General features: G+C 38.0%; 1 protein-coding gene across 4 annotated transcripts in view; it reads left to right on the top strand.

The window, feature by feature from the left end:
* Window positions 1-24,436, top strand: part of kiaa1549la (KIAA1549-like a) — a 187,394-nt gene that overhangs the window by 112,460 nt on the left and 50,498 nt on the right. For 3 of the 4 annotated variants that reach the window (XM_034085730.2, XM_034085731.2, XM_034085729.2), the window contains exons 8-12: window positions 12,065-12,124; window positions 13,058-13,218; window positions 15,641-15,812; window positions 19,099-19,259; window positions 21,149-21,184. In XM_034085730.2, coding sequence (XP_033941621.1) covers window positions 12,065-12,124; window positions 13,058-13,218; window positions 15,641-15,812; window positions 19,099-19,259; window positions 21,149-21,184 — 590 coding nt within the window. The remainder of the gene's footprint in view (window positions 1-12,064; window positions 12,125-13,057; window positions 13,219-15,640; window positions 15,813-19,098; window positions 19,260-21,148; window positions 21,185-24,436) is intronic. The other variant, XM_034085732.2, reaches the window with a different exon arrangement.

The raw sequence follows: 24,436 nt of genomic DNA, 5'->3' as shown, positions 1-24,436 counted from the left end.
TCATTATATTGACTTAATATCTCATTATAGTTGACTTAGTTATCTCATTATATTGACTTAATATCTCAGTATATTGACTTAGCTACATCATTATATTGACTTAGTTATCTCATTATATTGACTTAGTTATCTCATTATATTGACTTAATATCTCATTATATTGCTTAATATCTCATATATTGAGCTTAATATCTCATTATATTGACTTAGTTACCTCATTATATTGACTTAGTTATCTCATTATATTGACTTAGTTACATCAATTATTGACTTAGTTACATCATTATATTTGACTTAATATCTCATTATATTGGACTTAATATCTCATTATATTGACTTAATATCTCATTATATTGACTTAGTTACATCATTATATTGACTTAGTTATCTCATTATATTGACTTAATATCTCATTATATTGACTTAATATCTCATTATATTGACTTAATATCTCATTATATTGACTTGATATCTCATTATATTGACTTAGTTATCTCATTATATTGACTTAGTTATCTCATTATTTTGACATAACATCCCATTATATTGACTTAGTTACCTCATTATATTGACTTGATAACTCATTATATTGACTTAATATCTCATTATATTGACTTAGTTACCTCATTATATTGACTTAGCTATCTCATTATATTGACTTAGTTACCTCATTATATTGACTTAGTTATCTCATTATATTGACTTAGTTATCTCATTATATTGACTTAATATCTCATTATATTGACTTAATATCTCATTATATTGACTTAGTTATCTCATTATATTGACTTAATATCTCATTATATTGACTTGATATCTCATTATATTGACTTAATATCTCATTATATTGACTTAGTTACCTCATTATATTGACTTAGTTACCTCATTATATTGACTTAGTTATCTCATTATATTGACTTAGTTACATCATTATATTGACTTAATATCTCATTATATTGACTTAATATCTCATTATATTGACTTGATATCTCATTATATTGACTTAGTTATCTCATTATATTGACTTAGTTATCTCATTATTTTGACATAACATCCCATTATATTGACTTAGTTATCTCATTATATTGACTTAATATCTCATTATATTGACTTAGTTATCTCATTATATTGACTTAATATCTCATTATATTGACTTAGTTATCTCATTATATTGACTTAATATCTCATTATATTGACTTAGTTACATCATTATATTGACTTAGTTATCTCATTATATTGACTTAATATCTCATTATATTGACTTAATATCTCATTATATTGACTTGATATCTCATTATATTGACTTAGTTATCTCATTATATTGACTTAGTTATCTCATTATTTGGACTTAATATCTCAAATAATTACTTAGTATCTCAAATAATGACTTAATATCTCAAAATAATGACTTAATATTCTCAAATATGACTTAATATCTCAAATAATGACTTAATATCTCAATAATGACTTAAGTATCTCAATAATGACTTAATATCTCAAATAAGGACTTAGCATCTCAAAATAATGACTTAGCATCTCAAATAAATGACTTAGCATCTCAAAATAATGACTTAGCATCTCAAAATAATGACTTAGCATCTCAAAATAATGACGTAATATCTAAAATAATGACTTAGCATCTCAAAGAAATTAACGACTTATATCTCAAAATAATGACTTAGCATCTCAAAGAAATTAACGACTTATATCTCAAAACAATGACTTAGCATCTCAAAGAAATTAACGACTTAGCATCTCAAAATAATGACTTAGCATCTCAAATAAGGACTTAGCATCTCAAAATAATGACTTAGCATCTCAAAATAATGACTTATATCTCATTATATTGACTTAATATATCATTATATTGACTTAGTTTATCTTCATTATATTACTTAATATCTCATTATATTGACTTAGTTACATCATTATATTGACTTAGTTATCTCATTATATTGACTTAATATCTCATTATATTGACTTAGTTATCTCATTATATTGACTTAATATCTCATTATATTGACTTAATATCTCATTATATTGACTTGATATCTCATTATATTGACTTAGTTACCTCATTATATTGACTTGATATCTCATTATATTGACTTAATATCTCATTATATTGACTTAGTTACCTCAATATATTGACTTAGTTACTCATTATATTGACTTAGTTATCTCATTATATTGACTTAGTTACCTCAATATATTGACTTAGTTATCTCATTATATTGACTTAGTTACATCATTATATTGACTTAATATCTCATTATATTGACTTAATATCTCATTATATTGACTTGATATCTCATTATATTGACTTAATATATCATTATATTGACTTAGTTATCTCATTATATTGACTTAATATCTCATTATATTGACTTAGTTACAATCATTATATTGACTTAGTTATCTCATTATATTGACTTAATATCTCATTATATTGACTTAGTTATCTCATTATATTGACTTAATATCTCATTATATTGACTTAATATCTCATTATATTGACTTGATATCTCATTATATTGACTTAATATCTCATTATATTGACTTAGTTACCTCATTATATTGACTTAGCTATCTCATTATATTGACTTAGTTACCCTCATTATATTGACTTAGTTACCTCATTATATTGACTTAGTTATCTCATTATATTGACTTAATATCTCATTATATTGACTTAGTTATCTCATTATATTGACTTAGTTATCTCATTATATTTACTTGATATCTCATTATATTGACTTAGTTACATCATTATATTGACTTAGTTATCTCATTATATTGACTTAATATCTCATTATATTGACTTAATATCTCATTGTATTGACTTAATATCTCATTATATTGACTTGATATCTCATTATATTGACTTAGTTATCTCATTATATTGACTTAGTTATCTCATTATTTTGACATAACATCCCATTATATTGACTTAGTTATCTCATTATATTGACTTAATAATCTCATTATATGACTTAGTTACATCATTATATTGACTTAGTTATCTCATTATATTGACTTAATATCTCATTATATTGACTTAATATCTCATGATATTGACTTAATATCTCATTATATTGACTTGATATCTCATTATATTGACTTAGTTATCTCATTATATTGACTTAGTTATCTCATTATTTTGACATACATCCCATTATATTGACTTAGTTTATCTCATTATATTGACTTAATATCTCATTATATTGACTTAGTTATCTCATTATATTGACTTAATATCTCATTATATTGACTTAGTTATCTCATTATATTGACTTAATATCTCATTATATTGACTTAATATCTCATTATATTGACTTGATATCTCATTATATTGACTTAATATCTCATTATATTGACTTAATTACCTCATTATATTGACTTAGTTACCTCATTATATTGACTTAGTTATCTAATTATATTGACTTAGTTATCTCATTATATTGACTTAGTTATCTCATTATATTGACTTAATATCTCATTATATGACTTAATATCTCATTATATTGACTTGATATCTCATTATATTGACTTAATATCTCATTATATTGACTTAATTACCTCAATATATTGACTTAGATCTCATTATATTGACTTAATATCTCATTATATTGACTTAGTTTACCTCATTATATTGACTTAATTATCTCATTATATTGACTTAATATCTCATTATATTGACTTAGTTATCTCATTATATGACTTAGTTATCTCATTATATTGACTTAATATCTCATTATATTGACTTGATATCTCATTATATTGACTTAATATCTCATTATATTGACTTGGTTACCTCATTATATTGACTTGATATCTCATTATATTGACTTAATATCTCATTATATTGACTTAGTTACCTCATTATATTGACTTAGTTACCTCATTATATTGACTTAGTTACCTCATTATATGACTTATAGCTATCTCATTATATTGACTTAGCTATCTCATTATAGTGACTTAGTTACCTCATTATATGACTTAGTTACCTCATTATATGGACTTAGCTATCTCAAACAGGCTTCCATACTTTCTTGTTGTTCGTCACTACAGTGAAAGAAAAACCCAAACAACGACAGGGCACCTTTGCAGTATATTCTGCAAACGTTCTAATAAATGTGCTCAACATTTTTTGTAAATGATCTAGAGCAAACCTACTCAATGAATGGCCCTTTGCCAAATCCGGCTATTTATTGACTTCTGACAATTATAGATTTGTAAAGGCATAACAAAGACAAAAATGTATAGTATATAAATGTATTTTATATATTGACACAGCCATACAGTATAGATCGTAACGTCAGTTTGGACCTCTGAGCCATAACTGCCACAGCAACCAAGACCTTGTCTTAAGCAGTATTTCATTTTTATTTACGTTTAAATATTAGATATAATTGTATGAGTAGGCTTTTTATTTAGTATATCTGTCAACTTTAACCCCGTTTAATAGTTTAACCCGGGCTGTTACATCAAATAAATGAGTAGAGTCAAACTGAATAAAATGGTCAAGTACAACATTGTGTTTACTTTAACAACTATATACTTCTTATAGTAAAAAGGTGATTTTTACATAAAAACTATGTTGATGTCCTGAAAGACATGCTTCTCTTTAAACTCAATGCTCAGAACATAATCATCTAATTTGAGACACTGCTGGGCAATTATGATTAATTTGTAATAATTCACAGAGTTTAACAAAATATCTAAATAAATATTTCATAAAGGATGTTTTTTATCTCATTGATTCTCTCCTAAAAAGTCAGTGTTCATTTATGGTGTGGTGACCTTTTTAGACTCCTATTTTCTTCCTTTATTGTTTTCTGCATTGATTGCAATATATTTCTTCCAGGTAAAGAACATACTAATATACTTGGATCTGCTGATAAATGTTGATCTTCACCACTAGTTTGCTAAGGAAATATGAGGGAGCTATACTTTTTCTAACACATCCCAAACAGCCCTCAGGATGTGAATCTGAATTGAAAGCACAGTGGGAGAGAAGCTGAACCCACACACCTTTCCCATGTATTTGTATACGATTTCCCAGCAGCAGAAAGGGAACACGTGTACAGAGCAGCTCACTTGAATCAGAAAACAAGTTTCACATTCAGAGCTGTATTTAGTCTTAAAAGGCTCAGCTGGCAGGGTGGAGGTGGGATGGCTGCCAGCAGTGAAGAGCTACAATATTGACAAAAAGCGAACAGAGATATTTTGAGCTAGAGGATGGGAAATGACCTAACCCGACCTGTGCGGTGGCTCAATCTGCATACTTCTGTACTTTCATGTGCCAATTTGAGTGCATAAGTGCGACCCAATGCAAAGTATGGCAAAGTACAGTGAATTATGAGTACCCTGATGGTGGACTCAACATTTCAAGAGTATAGTGTGGAACACGGCACACTACTATGGATGTATAAAGAGAACTAGTCAAAGCATCGGAGGCGGGCCCCTGATCATTCCATTTGAAAGTTACTCAGTGAAGCATGAAGCCAAATATGGACCGACTAGAAGTACAAAAAGGACCAGGGGACTTGGGCCCATAGAGGGTGCGCACTGTCATGTCCCGTAAGCCCCACCTCTGATCCACCGGTCTCAGCTAAATCAAATTAATGGAAAGGGAAAATGTTTTTTTGAGGCCTAATGATCTGAATAAGGGCTGTTCAACTGTTAGTACTGGGTAACGGAGTTACCTTGAAATGTTGATTTACAGATGTGTCTTTCCCAATTGAAGTCAATGAAAAAAGAAAACGTTTTGGGTCCAATAACAACAAAGACTGACACGGTATTTGTTTGAAAATTTGCTTCAACGCCCGGCACTTCCTGGAGCCTTTTGCACACTGCTTGTACTTAAGGAAAATCATATTGGCTATACAGTACGTAACTGAGTTGCGCAACCCGCCACTGTTTCTGTTGGACTTGTGAACACACCAAAGTTAAACATGTGAGATGTTATAAACCATGTCTTCACTTGTTTTTAACGTATCACAATACTGGTGTTGGAAAGAAGCCAACTGTCACGTTTTTCTTTGGTCAATTGTGCAGTCTAGAATGAATTTACTACAATGAGTGACAACGTTGCTAGCTACTAACTTGCTAACAGCGGCCATCATCACTTCCCGTCATGGCATAGCAGCAGTGTGCAATTTAAGACAACACTAAAAAGTCCAAATTGACACACTGTACAATGTTCACAGTTTATAACATGGCAGGTTACTATGGAAATGGTACAAATTGAGACACAGCAACAGAGTAGCCTCTGTGAAAAGGCCGCTGCTGCTCATTGTTTTCTTACTACAGACTTGGACATTACCAATAACTCTCTTCATGCTAATTTATATTCAGTCATTGCCTAAGTGTGCTGCTGGGCTGAGACAGAGGACATAGCCATGTGTAGGGTTCCTTTAAAGTCCTGACTGCTGAGAACCATTGGGTCCACTGCAGGGCAATGCATGATTCATGACTTAGCGTATGTTTCCCGCGAGGGGAATAGAGGGTTACTATATATTGTGTGATTAAAGAAGGATGTCACACTATATCATGATTTTCAGAGCAGAAAGCATGTCAGATTACAAAATACATTAAAATATAATGCTTAATAAACATAGCTGTGGTCTGGGACTATCTTCACCCACAACCTTTGCTACATTGAACGTAATAGTTAGATGTCAGGGTGGTTTCGTTGGGGTATACATGACTGCATTTTGACACCAAAGACTGGGATTCACATCTCTGTGCTTGGCTACTACAGCGATTGGTTAAAGCTGCTTGAATGGCTTTGTCACACAAGTTCTCCTCAGCTCTACTCAGCTTTTTAGCACATTTTAGGTAATTGTTTGTGTCTGCTTATAAAATCTTTACTGTTTTCATTCGCTGCTCTTGTCAACCTTGTTTCCCTGCACCAGCAGGTCACAGTTTTTAACTAATAAAGCCACTTCATTCTATCTTCCCAAAACCAGATATCCAACAGATAAAGTCAGAGTTGAGCAGATGGGTGTAGTGGAGCAGCTAATGAGCCAGACGGTTTTTCCTTAGGAGTTGGTGGAGACCAAAAAAGAGATAAAATGAGAATTTATTTGAACCTACTCAATTTTTCCCAAACCAAGTAAGACGATAGGGTCTTAAACTCCACTCTTAATTACAGCTAATGTTGGTCTATGTCTAGTTTTTCTTATTGAGTTGATTGATAAATTAAGTTTTTCAGCCAGGAAAAGATAATGGTTAATATAAAATAATACTTACAGAATAACGTTTCAATTAAATGTATTCATTTCTATTTGTAAAAATGTAATCAGGGGTGACATTATAAAACATATTTGAGTCACATTAGTTGTATAAACATTACAATTTAAGGAGGCAGATGTTTTTTTCTGGAATACTTTATATTGGCAAAATGTTAGAGGAAAACACACAGTAGGTATAATCCAAATGAGTCATTTTGTATTCTTTATCATTTGTCAAATAAGCACTCAGTAATTACATTCCTGTCTGTCAAGTATCAAAACACACAATAGTCTTTAATTACAGTAAACATCAATTACAGCAGTAGTACACACAGACATTGTTTGTGTTTTATTGAACTCCAAATACTTAAAAACATAAAACCAACTGTGGTCCCCGAAGAGGAGCACATGAGATCTGTTTGTATTCCACTCCAGCCTCTGAAGCCATCTGTGAGATTTGAAAAGGGCAAACAGCTGTACAGCTCCTATCATCTGAATCATGCCCCAGGCAATCTGTAGCCCATGTGCCCTGAATGAGAACATGTTAGCCTGGTGAGATTAGATTAGTATCTATTTGTGCCTACTCTAAACACCCAACGGGCTAAACATCACACTTCACATGGGCACATCCAAACCCACTTGGCATCACCATGGAAACCCTTTCTGTTCTTTAAGACGGCTTATTTGTTCCTTTATTAGCCACGGTGCGATCAAAACTGGTGGGTTTTCAGTCTGAGATGGAAAATGTGAAGACTTTCTGCTGTCTTATCAACGGGAAGCTCGTTCCACCATTTTGGAACCAGGATAGCTGATGGGCATATTGACCTTCACTATCTGAAGGAATCAAAGCGGGCATCTGTCTCCAAGTCTACAGCATGGAATCAAGAAAGAAAGAACACTTTTTTTAGGGCTGTCAAACGATTACAATTTTAATCAGATTAATCACAGCTTAAAAATTAATTAATCATGATTAATCACCATTCGAACTATGTCCAAAATATGCCATTTATTTATGTATATTGTTGTGGGAATGGAAAGATAAATGAGGGAAGGCGGATATAACAATTTAACATACAGTATCCAAGAGTCCCACTCCGCAGCCGGTTGGCGTAGTTTTGGCACAGTTCCGTTGTACAGACCGACGTTAACAGCAGCCCTGTCTGTGCACACGGAGACCGACTTTGTCGTCCGGTGATCTAACCGCCTTCTGGAAAAGCTTCACAAGCACGTCGGTACGCAAATGCGCTTTGTGACACAAGTGACGGTACGCACTTCATATTACGCACATAACCTGCGTACCAGTTATGTGCACCCCTGTACCAGAGCCATATTATTACTATTATATGGCTCTGCCCTGTACTACAGTAAAAGTATTCTCCGTCGGGACTTCCTGCAACAACACCACGCCGTTATCTTGATTCTGATTGGCCAGAAGACATTATCAAAGATGTTCTATTGAGAAGACGATCACTACGTGACAAAAGTTTTTCAAAACCGTGGCTACTGAAATCAATCTTACTAACTGCTGTCTGTGCAATTTACTCCGCGCGAGTTGGCAGACTTTATTTTGCTTACTTTAACATCATTTTTCATGGTGGGGCTAAGCCATTTCTTGGTATGGGTGTAGCCTACCCCAGCCATACCCTGGCACTGCCACTGGTGGGATGTATGGGGCGGGCCATTTCTGCACATGCGTTAAATGCGTTAAATATTTTAACGCAATAATTCAAAAAATTAATTACCCGCCGTTAACGCTATAATTTTGACAACACTACTTTTTTTGTGTGACACATTTGGAACATAAGAGTACATTACATTGGATTAAGCCAAAGGTTTTACCCCCCAAAAAAGACCCCCTGAACCCCCTAAGTCACATCCCCCACAATGTTAACATAAACAATAAGAATGAATACGCCTGGGGATGAGTGTGAAGGGTATGCAAGTCAGGAAGTATTGAGATAGCACTTTCTTCTCCATCTTTTCATGTGTGTAAGACAAATGTAGGATAACGCCTACCCTTAAAACCGGTCATAGTGCATTTTCTTATTATTAGTTTTCAGCCAGAGCTGCTTCTACTCCTCCCCAACGCCGCAGTGGTGATGATACGAATGTGCTGGATGTGTCGGCCCATTGAACTGACCCTCTAAAGGGCACCTTATGCGTCTGAGGCTTCACACTCCAGCGTCTTAAGTATTTATGTGAGCTTGTTGTGGAGCTGGGTGAATGTACATCTGAAGGAGCATCAGGGACGCAGACATTCTGTTCTGAGCAGAAACACAACGCAACACCATTGACTCGAGCCTGAACACAACTCTCGGCAGACAGCCAGCTCGGAGGAGTCAGGTGGAGACAGATGGTGAACCAGGCGGATGGGAGATAAGAGAGAGAGGGTGGAAGGATGAGCAGAACACAGAAAGAGGCCGGCGGAATGAGAGAGGCATGATGGGTAGAGGAAGACGGGAGGAGACAGTCTGCTGGACGGAAGGGAACAAGCGTTTTAGGAACTGAACAGGCTGACATGTAAACAGGTAGAGAATCAGGGGCAGACACAAAGAATGATAGCTGGAGTGGATAGAGAGAAGAAGTGGACAGTGAGAGATACAAATATATATAAAGGTTATAAAAAACTTGACAAGATATATATTTGAACCCCAATGCCAGGGGCAAATTACAAATATCTTCCTCTGCAGATCTGTGGCCGAGCACACAGGAACCCTTCAAAAAAAAAAAAAAAAAAATCATACTATATGAATCATGACAAAACTTGACAGAAAATACCCCAAATAAGGGCATAGATACACTATTTCAATATATTTATGTTATTAATGGCTGCTTCCTCACACATTTTTTTTAACTTACTTATCTCCGTAGTGCTGGTATTTATTTATTTTTTACCATAGATGTGTACTTGTTTATATTTGTTCTTTTGTTTTACTTATGTGTGCCTGCTACGTTATTTATCCTAAACTAAGTAAAGGATTCATCATTTCTTATATTTGGCATACTATTAAGGGTTTCTATCTAAGATGTATGTGGATGCTGTCGAATAAAACAATCTAAGATACTTGTTCTGTGCAAAAACGCATTGATACGATTTGTCCAATGTAGACAAATCAAAGTTTTCCAAATCCTTTTTCAGCACATCTTAAATGCTTCACTAAAAAGAAAATACTAGCTAAGGTGATTGTTTCTACAAACTGCGCACACATATCCTTAAGTTATACTGGGGATAACTAAATGATTTGTCAGTCTTGGGGTCCCTGTATTTTCTTAACTGCACATGATCTTTGTATTGCCGAAAAGCGGCAGCCCTTTCCTCTGACACCTCTCCATAAAACGCATGACTTTGGTGCGTGTTTGTATTTCAGGCTTAGTGTCTGTATCTGAACTGTAAATGTGTATAGCAACAACATACCTGCATTTCCCCATGGGGAATACTATACTGTGCTTTACATATACTATTCATCAATCTATTACAGTCCAGATCACTGAACCTGATCTTACGGCCGACATGAGTCTTGTGAACCTATTACCTTTTCCTCATCTGTGGTAGAAGAAGCACACACAGTCAAATAATTGAAATGCGTGTCCTGCCTGCTGACAGGCTGTCAGCTGCAGTCCAGTCACACAGGCACGGCACAGAGGAGCTACCAGCCTCCGGTTCAACACTAGTTAGCCGCTGCACTCGGAGAGAGAAGCACCGGAACACTGAGGAGAACCAGGCGAGCTGCCCTCCGGTTCCATCAGCCCTCTGTTTACATTTCAGTATTTTTGTAGTATGGTATTTTTAAAACAAGACTCACTTTGTTGTAAGTTACAGCCTGCGGTGCTGTTATCATGCCCTTGTTCTGTATAATGATGTTAATTGAAAAATAACTTGGATGCTTCTAGAACGATTTAGATTTAGTTGGGGAATTACTTAAAGAGGATATATGATGCGAATGTTAAGGTTCATATTAGTATTTTGTGTCTCTACTGGGACATGTCTCCATGCTTTAATGTTCCAAAGGCTCTTTATCTTCTCATACTGCCTGTGCTGCAGCACCTCTTTTCACCCTCTGTCTGAAACCAGAGCACAGTCTACTCTGATTGGTTAGCTGGCTGGCCCTGTTGTGATTGATCAACAGCTTAGAGATGTCTCCCACCTTAGCCTATCACATACAATCTGTTGGAGTGCTGGCCAATATAAGCGGAAGAGTTACATAGTGATGTCATTATGTTACTGAAGTAAACAAAGGACTCCAAAGGAGGTGTTTCCTTATTACGTGGATGTCGACAAGGTCATTCATGCTAATCCAACAATGGGGCATTTAAAGGTATGTCTATACCTTTACATTTGGACACAAACAATATAAAATAATCTAGTTATTTTCAATGAAGGATTATGAATAAAATTGGTTATTACATTAGTGATGAAAAGATGTTCCCAGAGTAGCTAGCCTAAATATGTCTGAGTCGGTTAAGGAGATACACTGTTGCGCTTTCCCACAGTCGGAACCTCATAAATGCTTTAGGGCAGAGCTTTTCTATGCGTTTGGAGTAGTCTGAAGTCATGTCACACAATATTAGGCCATCTTCTGTCTCAATCGTTGACTGGCTATGGGATCAAATCAAATAATCATTATCCCAAAGGCCCTCAGGAAAAAAGCGAAAATACAAAAATAAATACTTTCTTCTTGAAAATTGTTTTACTATTTGGAAAGTGCTGAGTAGGAACTATATGTATGCACTTTACAAAATGCATTAGCCTGTTTCCCCAAATGAATGTGGTGTTGAAAAAGTTCTCTAATAACTTAACTTTGTCTTTCTCTCCTTCTCTGCAGCGCTTGAATACCACAACCTCAACACGTCCACAGCAACCAAGAACTACTGGGTGATAACAGGTCAATTGCTCTCGCTCAATATGCTTTATGTGTTCACACACACACACACACACACACACACACACACACACACACACACACACACACACACACACACACACACACACACACACACACACACACACACACACACACACACACACACACACACACACACACACACACACACACACACACACACACACACACACACACACACACACACGCTGGGTGATCAACGGTAATCATGATCCGCATCGATCGGACAAAACAGCAGTTAGTTAAATGCCCCGGTGCCCGCTGTTGTGTGATTCAGCAAAATAGTATTGGCTCTCTCATTTTCTGTGTGTGTGTGTGTGTGTGTGTGTGTGTGTGTGTGTGTGTGTGTGTGTGTGTGTGTGTGTGTGTGTGTGTGTGTGTGTGTGTGTGTGTGTTGTGTGTGTGTGTGTGTGTGTGTGTGTGTGTGGTGTGTGTGTGTGTGGTGTGTGTGTGTGTGTGTGTGTGTGTGTGTGTGTGTGTGTGTGTGTGTGTGTGTGTGTGTGTGTGTGTGTGTGTCCACTGATCCATCTCAGTTACTTTGGCCTCTAGTAAGAAACACACTTAAGAGAAAGATTGATGCAAGCACCTGTGGGTGTGTTTGTGTATGCATGTCTGTGTGTTTGAGATGGAGGCCCACAGTGCATTGCTATAATGGAAGCTTTCAAATGAAAAGAAAGATCATCCATTCCTCTTTCATATCTCATCTGCTTTATTTAGTTTGTTCTCCTCTACATCAATACCACAAATCTCTCCCTTATATATTTTCTCACTCCCTTGATCTTTACCTTTTCTTTACTACTTCCCTCCTCCATCCCTCTGCTCCTATCCTTCCTCATGTTGTCAATTATCCCACACTATGCCTTCCTGAACCCCTCTGTACCTCCTTAACCCTTCCCTTCTTATCTCTACTCACAGTGATCCAGGATGTAGACAGCTCCTCTCTGGAGGCCAACTACCAGAGCTTTGCCAGTCTGATGGAGCAGCGTCTGGCCGAGCTCTTACTGGTGGCCGGGAGGCAGGGCACTCGGGCGGCTCGAGCCCGGAGGGCCACCTCCGTAGGGAGCTACACCGTACAGGTGGGTGGGCTGTGATTTGAGTCTGTCATAGAGTGGTTCAGCGATAACGTATATGTGTAGGCCAACACAGAAGTTAGCATCACAAGGGCTCCCTCGACAAAAAGCAATGGGATCTTTCATTGGATTTCAGAATATTGCAGAAAATAATCTCAGTAGCAACACCTTTATGTTGTACACGTTTTGCTCAGCAGGATAATCACCACTTTTATGATATTTTTTTTATAAGGGTAAATGCTATAGCTAGAAGTTAAAAGCTAATGTAAGGCTATAAACAAACTACATGACGTCACATGACTGAGCATCACCTGTGCTGAACTAATAATAGCTAATGTTCGGCGTGATGATGTTTAGTAGTCTCATTTAGCCACTTGTTAGCAACTATTGTGTTTTTATAACACACTGAAGCTTAAAGCATTCACCAGTGAGGTATTTACTTTATTTTCGTAGAAGAAAATGTGAAAATCTCTTCAGCAACAGACCTTATTTCAAACATCGAAACAAAAACGTTAACTTCGAGATAAGGGAACCTGAAAGTGCTACAATGCTAACTCATTTCGGGGTTTACAACTCATTCCTGCACATACATAATGTCTGTATTACCATATGGTTTGTTTATACTTGTATTTGCTTTAAAAGAACCAGTTTCCCATTTCAGCCCATCTTTGCTAACTGCATTTACAGTTTTAGTCTATGATATGCACTCAGCAGCTCTGTGACGAGCTCTACTAGCTCGTCACATATCAAAGTTTCTTTAAATGCATCGACAAGAAAGGCTCTTAAACCTGGCACTGCTTACAATCATAATCTCACATTTTAAAAATGAATACATGGGCAAAATAATAAATGATGATGTATGCTTAACATGTTTCAAGCTAAGAAACACTTATGGTACAGCATACTTTGGAAAATAACTAGTGCTATCAAAATTATCGCGTTAACGGCGGTAATTCATTTTTTGAATTAATTGCGTTCAAATATTTGACACATCCCACCAGTGGCAGCGCCAGGGTATGGCTGGGGTAGGCTACACCCATACCAAGAAATGGCTTAGCCCCACCATGAAAAATGATGTTAAAGTAAGCAAAATAAAGTCTGCCAACTCACGGAGTAAATTGCACAGACAGCAGTTAGTAAGATTGATTTCAGTAGCCACGGTTTTGAAAACTTTTGTCACGTAGTGATCGTCTTCTCAATAGAACATCTTTGATAACGGCGTGGTGTTGTTGCAGGAAGTCCCGACGGAGAATACTTTTGCTGCAGTACAGGGGTGCACATAACTGGTGCAGGATATGTGCGTAATCTGAAATGCATACCGTCACTTGTGTCACAAAGCGCATTTGCGTACCGACGTACTTGTGAAGCTTTTCCAGAAGGCGGTTAGATCACTGGACGACAGAGTCGGTCTCCGTGTGCACATACAGGGCTGCTGTTAACGTCGGTCTGTACAACGGAATTGTGCCAAAACTACGCCAACCGGCTGCGGAGGGAGACTCCCCCCCTTCACTGGAGAACTGCGCTAAAACAGCTGATCACAACGTTCACACTCTGTGGTCACGAAGTACTCCACGAGCCGCCCCCCCCCCCTCTGTCGACTTTCTTGAAGTACTCCCCCGTTGATAGAAATCAACACGTAATGAATTAAGACCCCACGGTTTGATGATTGATAGGTGTGTGGGTTGTCTTTCATTTTGCACGCAGAAAAATGTTATAATAAACATAGATACTGTGTTAAATGGATATATCCGCCTTCTTTCATTTATCTTTCCATTCCCACAACAATATACATACATAAATGGCATATTTTGGACATAGTTCGAATGGTGATTAATCATGATTAATTAATTTTTAAACTGTGATTAATCTGATTAAAAATTGTAATCGATCCCTAGCTTTATGCCGACACACCCGCCAGGTTTTATGGGAAGTCACAGATAACCAGTTTTATAGCTGCAGAAGGAAGATACAAGGAGTGTGGGGGGGGGCTGGAAATCGTCCAGCCATTTAATACCACACATCCCTGCTTTTTATGACAAAATTAAATTACAACACTTAATTAGAACCGTGTGATGGGTTCTCCAAAAAAAAAGTGTTCGATGTATGATGAAAAGAAACTGAGATTCCAAGTGACTCAGTTATCCTCCAGTGTCTTCCCCATGTGCAGTTATCTCGCTGCAAGTGATCAAAGGGTTTTGATTGGACAACCGTGGATAGAGTATTTTTAATCTGTTAGGGGGAAGAGATTAAGGATTGTATATTACATTTGGCTACATTCGATATGTTGTGCGTCAAGGTGTTCATAAATAAACTATGATTCAGACTTTGGAACAGATTAGTCCAGAGCTATTACATAAATAACTGTTGATTGACTGAATGTCTTTATCAGCTTGAGATATTAAACACTTTTTGTACTGTTCTCCTACAGATGGTGAGCATGCGCCGGCTGCCCGGTCCCAAGAACCCGGCGGAGATGACCTACTACGCCCAGCTGAACGGAGCCCCCATCACCGGCTTCACCGCCGCCAAGACCCTCAGCAGCCTGGACTCACAGACCATGGCTCTGACCCTCGGATACTTCGTACAAGTGCAGGCCGAACGTAAGCTTTATACGTTACAATATTTCAATCAGATTCAAAGTGATTGTTATAGAGCAGAGTACAAGGAAATGCAGTTTCAACCTGAACGTGCAAATAGTAGATGAATTGCAGATGAGGTTATAGTATATTCAAAATACATGAAATGACATTTAATTTAGCTGATGTTTTTATCAGAGGCGACTTACACTAAATTCATTCAACCATGAAGAAGCAGGTACATTTCCTATCTATAATCCCAACCAGATGAAGTCATCCTGCATTAGCTTTCAAACCCTTGGTAAATGCTACATATCGGAGCAAAGATGTTTAGCAAAGATGCAGCACATCTGTGCGTGGCAGTATGTACAGGTTGTTGTGTATATGATACATTGTTGTATACATATTACATACATCTTTAACGGTAAGGTGCCAGCTTTAAGGCACATATGAGTACACAAATGGTTGGAATTCATATTGAATACAGTGTCATACATATGTTTACAAAGCTGCGTCTGGTCCCTGAGTGTGAGGCGCTTTAGGCTGAAGCCCCATGCATATGGAAGGGAGTGTGGGAGTGGGCTAGAGTTTGAGAGGTCAGCTTGTTTTGTGTCTATATCTACGCCGGGATCCGGAGTCGAGGCTGATCCTCTTGCTGTAGTCCTGTGTCTTGGAGCCTCTATCCCGAGTTCTGGATTAAGTCGTGGACTTCGGGTCGTGGCTGAACCTGTCTCTGCGGTCCTGCCTTGGGTCTCGTCATGCTGCTTCCCTGATGGCTTCCTCAGGATTGTAGCTGACATCCTCGTGGATTCATCTTCTTATTACAGACACATGCATTTCCTAACATTCGGTCTATATGCTGTCAAATGTATTATCTCTTTGATTTACACACGGCATCTATTGCACGTCTGTCCGTCCTGGGAGAGGGATCCCTCCTCTGTTGCTCTCCCTGAGGTTTCTCCCATGTTCCCTTAAACTGTGGGTTTTCTCCGGAAGTTTTTCCTTGTACGATGTGAGGGTCTAAGGACAGAGGGTCTGAGGACAGAGGGTCTAAGGACAGAGGGTCTAAGGACAGAGGGTGTCGTTTTTCTCATACTGATATTCTGAACAATCTGTGTTGTTGTATTTGCTGTGAAGTGTCTCTACTGTAGTCTATTTTTATTATATGTACAGCACTTTGGCTCGACCAAAAATCGTTTATAAATGTGCTATATAAATAAAACTTGATTTGATTTGATTTGAAGGTCATGGTGTTGTGAAAAAAACAGTTTTGGATATTAAGTATCTTGTGTGTAAAGGAAAAAGCAGGTCAGCCAATCCACGCAAACATCTTTTTGTAGGGAGCATTGTTGGCATCAGTCTCCTGGGGGTCTCATAGGACATACACAATCAAATATATGAAATGTATACATCTACACTGGACATACAGTACTTGGCAGGTGTCTTGGTTCCAAACCATTTCAAATAAAGGAGCCACATATATAACTGACATACCACAACCACCTCGAAGGTTTGGTCCTCCAAACGACTAACAATGGACCTGTATAACAACAATATACCCAATATGTTTGAATATCCCGCTATAAATTAAATTATTAACAGTATCTACATTGACTGTTTAAGACTACCAGTCTGTGTGTGAGCTTGCCTGTGTTAGCTAAGAACCAGCTAAGAACCAGCTGGACATATGTTTCTCAGAAAAATACAGGCAACACTATTTCTCAGCTAAACAAATATTCAACACAACCCCCTGTAAACAACCAATGATCATTGTTACACTGTTTTTTATACAGATCAAACAAATAAGACCTAATTTCTGAGCCTTAAAGTGAGATGGAATCAATCTCAGTCCTGGGAGGAAAGAGAAAAAGCTCCACTGACAATACATCCATGTCCTATTTCTGTTTTAAACATAGCTAACTGAGATTGAAATGCAACATCAATATACACACACTGCTCAATTCCCATCTGTCTATGTACTTGCTGATTTATTCCAGCTATAGAAACAATTAGCATAAAATAGGACTATATCCCTCTGGCTTTTGCATTTTTACAGACACATTTCTTTGCATTTAGCTTTTATGCAAATGGATACAGATATATTATGGATGCCAGTTTACTCACAGAGCACACTTCGTATTCTGCTGCCATTGTAAAGACATTACCAAAAGCCTTCTCTTTTTTCATCTTTCGGATAACTTCAGAGGCTTGTAGTAGTGTTTATTGTTTGGGTAGACGTTGAAACTGTAGCTGCTGATGAGGACGGAGTGTTCCCTCTCACCTTTCATCAGAATCTATAATTCAGAAACTGGAGAAACAACCGTCAGCGCCTCTCACAGCTGCTCCTCACCGCGCCAGCCTGCAGCGGAACACTGTGTTCTGATCAGATGTGTTCAGCTTGCCTTCACAGGCTCAGTGGAAACAAACTGATTCATCATTTAGATGAAAACATCTCTGAGGCAAACTGCTTGGAAACCTTAGTTATAAGGAGGACATTGATGTGATCATCTTTATGTTATAACAAGTCTTTTTAACTTTGAAACACAGTTCTCGATGTGTTTACTTTCATTACAGTTTTGAGATTTATTATGCATTTTTGGTACAATTTAAATGAACATATTGACATTTCTGGGAAATACTCGTACCAGTTTTTGCTTTTTTGCTTTAGTGAGATGAGAAAATGTTGGACTAAATTTGAAGCTACAGCCATAAAATGGTTAGCTTAACTTAGCATAAGTAATCAAGGGAAACAATTAGTATGGCTCCTTCCAAGGGTAACTAGCTCGACCTACCAACAAACAAAAGTAGGATGGAATAAATCGAGCATTTAACATTGTATTATAACATGTCTCATATCGAGCTCAGATGAATGGTAGCTAATGGACAATACATTCAATACTGTGTTAATTGTCTTGCTTAAAAACACATTTCGTTTTTCTTAGATTAGATATATGTTCTAGAAGGACTTCCTCCCTTATGATATTCAAATGATTGGATGTGAATATCAACACAAAATGTCAGTCCTTTTCTGCCACACTGTATGTTATACTTGAGTGATGTTCAGTTCTTGCATCTTTTTTTAAGAATATTGAGTATTAAAAAATATAGATATGATCGGAGTTCTTTTGTTCTACAGTCTCCCTTTGAGGCGGTACAAATGTAAAAGATGGAAGGTAGAAATGAAAGGTGTTGCCTTGTCCCTTCCAGGGGTGTGCTTTGTGCCTACTGGCAGTTCACTAAGTAGCTGAACTGCTCAGAAGTGATGGAACGCATACTTAAATACTGATAACTGATATTTGTTTGTGTGCAGCTGTGGTGAAGACACCACCCAGCAACCTGTGGATCGTGGCCGTTCTGACGCCTCTCTTCCTGTTGATGGTGGTTATCGTCATGGTGTCCTTCATTATGTGTAAGAGGAACCGGGTCATGTTTAAAAGTGGCCCCTTCAGGAACTTCAAAACCCGCTCCAAGGTAAGACTTACTCAAACGTACTCCATCTGTATCCATTTCTTCTCATTTTGTTTCATGTCTATATCCTTTTTCTCTTTCGACTTTTTTCCTTCATGTTCTTCTTTCATTTACCAATTATTAATGATAATCAGCTGTTGCATCACTCTTATTGAGTAACGTCTCACCCCATTGTGTTCGAACAGCACGGCTTCACCTCGAAGGGGAACTACGCCCATGTTCTACTTCATGTTCTTTTGAAATGGGACTGAAGAACCAGAGTCCACATACTTTAAATATCCCCGGGGAAATGTGACTGTTGCTCTAATTTAGAATAACATTGATACATAACATTATTAAAAAGTAATTTAAAAGACTAACACTATTTTATTAACATAAGAAGCTCAAGTAATAAGGTACAATAAACGAATAAAATCAAAACTTATTTATAAAAATATAAGTAAAATGTCCAACGGAAGATCATTTAAAATCAAATCAAAATGTGCACAAATGTTATACTACAATATTTAACAAACATACACTGATGTATTAGTATTACAAAAATATGAATGCTGAATATCACAGTTTAAAAGGGTTTGGCTAGTAATGGTGAAATAAGTCCTAGCGCCATATATTAATATCAGCAGTAGTTCATAGAAAAATTGAAGACAATTGTTTTGAAAAATATAATAAGAAAGTTCATATGGGTGTAAAAAAGAAAAGAAACATATGTGGCAGAAGAAAATCAGGTCTGCTATTTATTCCCCATGAAGCAACTTTCAGACCCATGGACACAACGTATTGGAATTCATTCAGCTTTACCATGTCCCAAACGCTAATTCTACATAGAAATGTTATCAAAGTTATCATAGTCAGGTTTTGAATGAGCGACACATCACGCACTTGTGTCCTCAGTTTAGACAAATGTAATCCCATATGTGCAGTCTTGTTTTTCTCTCTGCCCAATCGCCCGTGGCCGTTGCTAATCACGCATGCTTTGAAGTCTAATCGGCTGAAAACAATGGGCTGGGCTCAGCGTGCTGGAAGGGAACCTTGGGGGTAACGTTGGCCCTTTCACAATAATAGCGTTCACACTGCATCAACGTATTAGACGCTAAAGACAAATCAATCACTTGAAATGAGCATGTGTCAAATGGACTGCCACCAGCTGCTGTGCTCAGGTCAGATTGTTCTGCTGCACATGGCGCTGTGAGTGTCGCCAGGGCAACAGCTGCTTGCAGCCAGTGAAGTGGTGAACAGGCAATAAGTTGGCCGGCCTCATTTCATCTGAAGAGGCTCTGAACATATCTCAGAAAACCTGGAAGTAGCTTTCCCATTTGATATCATGATTATACTTCCACTGAGGATTCCTGCCATTGCACTACACATGCACTGCATACTTATCCACCACGCTCTGGTGAAGGTCTCATCCAGGTCTAGCTGTGAACACAGACTGCTCCCCAATGTAATGAATAAACCAGCACACAGAATCATTCTTCCTCCCAATCAAAGAAGACTTACATAGCTTTGACCGTCAGTCAAAGTTCCTCATGCTCCTCAGTGATATCCTGAGAAAACAAGTCATTATTCTGGTAAAGGAATACATCCAAATGTACCCATAATGCAGTGCTGTTCTATGCCAGGTAGCAAACAGTGGAGTAGTACAATTGTTTAATGCCACAGTTAGGTTAAAGGTATACTCTGGATTAATTATAATCCAGATGTTACTCAAATCACTGTATACATAATTGATTTTTCTTTTTTAATTTTATCCTAAATTCTTAATTGTAACACCATTTCCACACAATTAACATGCTTTCTATCCTATCTGGTAATTTCCCATTGTCCACTATTGTGTTCTGTTTTTATATTAACCCCTTCCTTACCTTGCCCCTATGACTCTCTCCTTGTAGACCTCATATCGAAGGGAGGGCAGTTACCACCACCAGGTATTGACTAAGCACTGGTTAGGAGGATGACTGACTGACTGACTGACTGACAACATGATTAAAACATTAAAGGAATTGTTTGGCTTGTTATCGAGTGGGGTTGTATGCCATAGTGATCCAGTCGGCACACCCCCAGTTTGGACGAAACAGACCGGAGCACATTTTAACCATGTAAAAAATCACTCAGTAAAAATGTACGCTATATTTAAAACGGCCGTATTCTGCTCATTTTCAGGTTAATATTTGTATTCAGTGTCTCTCCTGGGACATGTCTCCATGCTCTAATGTTCAACACGCTCTTTATATGTCTCTCATACTGCCTGTGCTGCAGCACCTCTTTCACCCTCTGTCTGAAACCAGAGCCCAGTTTGCTCTGATTGGTTAGCTGGCTGGATCTGTTGTGATTGGTCAACAACATTAACATATCACGTACAATGTGATGGAGTGCTAGCCAATAAAGCGCTGTTACACAGTGATGTCACTATCTTCCAGAAGAAAGGAGTCCACTGGAGGCGTTTCAGGCAGGGGGTACATGTGTGTGGGAGGGACATATATATATATATATAGACAACTAGACACCAAACTGCAGAATATGGAAGTTTCTGGTCCACCACTGCCTTGTTTGGTTAGTTAGGTTGTGTTATTGTGTGTATAACATACTAACACACTGAGGGATGTTCACTTTCACTAACAAAGATAACCTGTTCAGCCCTGAGCCTGTTTTCAGGTCTCAGGCTCGGAAGTGACATTCCCAGAACAAATGACCATATCGTCCCTTCTAAAAGGGTTACATTAATAATCTGTGTTCTCAAAGTAATGATAAACCTGTGAGTTGGATGTAGAAAAGTCAGAAATCAATATAGATGTTTATATATATAGATATATATATAGATGCCCTGAGACACAGTCTCGAAAAAAAACGTTACGGGGGGGGGCCCCCCTGCGTTCACATCTTCACATCACAGCTTCACATCCCTGAAAGCACTGTCTGATGGCAAGTTAAAGCAGTATTACTATCATGTCAACCACAATCTACGTTAGGTAATACACTGACTATGAACAATTACCTCATACCACCACTCTTGAAAACATCTGGATAAATCATTATTTAATGAAATATTAGTTTCTGCACTACTTCCTGATTTTCACTGACTGTCTTTAATGAACAAGTATTATACTGCCTTGTTGGCTGCTTCCTTCTGTATGTGCTGCCTGTCCTTGTTGCTGGGTAAATGTGTGCATGTGGTTTCTGTGCTGTAGACATTCCTCCATCCTCATTGGCTATTTGGACATCAATAGGAGGGAGAGAGGAAGTGGTAACGAGGACAGGTTTAAAAAGAACTAGAATCATTGTGTATGATTTAAATTGATTTGGGGTGAGCCGATCGGGAAGTAAAACATCTCGTAAAAATGGGCATATAAGCTGCCAGCCAGAAGATGCCATTTTTAACCCAGGCTCATCCACATGCATAGTGGGAAAGAGCGCTCAAAACCTGCAAACCAAACCAATCTATTTTTATTATGTAGCATCCATAAAATGTGACTCAAGCTTGTGTCATCAGCCTTTCGGCCAGCTCCTTTCCTTTTCAAGGTTTATCCTCTCACATGAAGCCACTCTCATCTCACAGTGGCTCAGCCTTCACAGACCCCCAACCCAATTATTTTTTCTATAGTATCTCCACTGAATTATGTACATTAGCAGATGATTAGCGACAGATAACTGGGACAAAAACATGTTAAAACGCCGGTGGTTACAGCTGTTATGGTGGATGTCAGCTGATCTGCTGGTTATTTTTGGTTCAGCCTGTCCCTCCCCTCATTCCTCAAGAGGAGGAGATGTGAGGGAAGCCATGGATGGGTAGGTAGGACATGTTCGTGATGGAGCATATAGAGTTTGTATAGATGTGTCTTTAGTGTGTCTCTTTATACTACAGTATTACAATTCAAATGTACGAGCTATAAAGGTGTTGTTTGCTTTTACAATTACTGCGAACATTATGTTGTGTTTTCCGAAAGAACGCATCAAATATTAAAGAGTCCCCGAAATATGTGATTTCTAAAATGGTGCCGCGAGGCCACAATCACTGTTTCTAAAGCACAGTGGTATTTACACTGTCCCTATCCCAAGCAGTGGCATGCACAAACAAATGTGATACATATTTCACACGGGTTTAGTTCGGGAAGAGTTTACGGCAAGAGGCAAACTGGAACTAAACACTCCAGTGTCTTGAATACACATACGTTTAAATGTTGTCGGGTTTATATTTATACAAGACTCGCAGAAATGTAAAGATTGCATTTCCTCTGTAATTGGTATCTTTGTTATGCCCTAAAGGCCGCTACACACCAACCTGAGACCAAAGAACGCGTACCGAAGGCGTCCTGACTTTTACGTCCGCTACATCGCCTGCGTCGGCTACGCCGCACGCCTACGCCGCACGCCTACGCCGCACGCCTACGCCGCACGCCTACGAACACACCGCAAAGACTTCAGTCGCCGAGTGGCAATAACTGTCCTTACCAGCAGGCAGCGGTAGTGTGTATTCGTCATTCAAAAGAGGAAACAGCCAATCAGAGTGATTTCTTTAGCTGACTTTCTTTGGCCGATTCAACATGTTGAATCGGCCGCGGGAGGTGTGAAAATGTGGCGTAAAGCAACTACGGTGCGGGACACACCAACCTGAGAAGGGAGCTGCGAATGCCCGACTGCATTGAAGGCGGTGCGTGAAAGGCACTGCACGCTCCTCTTCTCAGAGGCTGAGTTAACCCTCCCGCTGCCTCCTGGCGCTGCAGAGACTTCATGAAGTGAAGGAGGTTTTCCTTCTATAAAACAGCTGTGGGCAGCAGATACTGTGAGAGTCACAGACATGAATACATAGATCAAGGCAGACTGGTGCACACACTCTCCTGTTTTACCAATCCGGTGCTTAAACAAATATAGCTCTACACCCCTGACCGAAATGTCCTTAAAATGAAGTCCGAGTTTGACATTTTAATTCATGTCCTGCCAACACTGGCAGGACAGAAGGCGACACACCCTTTCTAAGCCATGTCCTCACATCCCAAGCTGCATGTCCGGTGCCTTGCTCAAGGGCACCACGGCAGGGCAGGAGGTGAACTGGGACCTCTCCAAGTAGAAGTCCACCCTCCAAATAGGTCTGGTCGGGGACTTGAACAGGCGACCCTAATTTTGCTCTCAAAATGGACCAGATTGATGCATTTAACTTCAACATTTAAAAAAAAAATCTTCCC

This window comes from Pseudochaenichthys georgianus, chromosome 6 (assembly GCF_902827115.2).
Source record: "Pseudochaenichthys georgianus chromosome 6, fPseGeo1.2, whole genome shotgun sequence".
Lineage (NCBI taxonomy): Eukaryota > Metazoa > Chordata > Actinopteri > Perciformes > Channichthyidae > Pseudochaenichthys > Pseudochaenichthys georgianus.
This window is presented reverse-complemented; position numbering and strand designations above follow the sequence as displayed.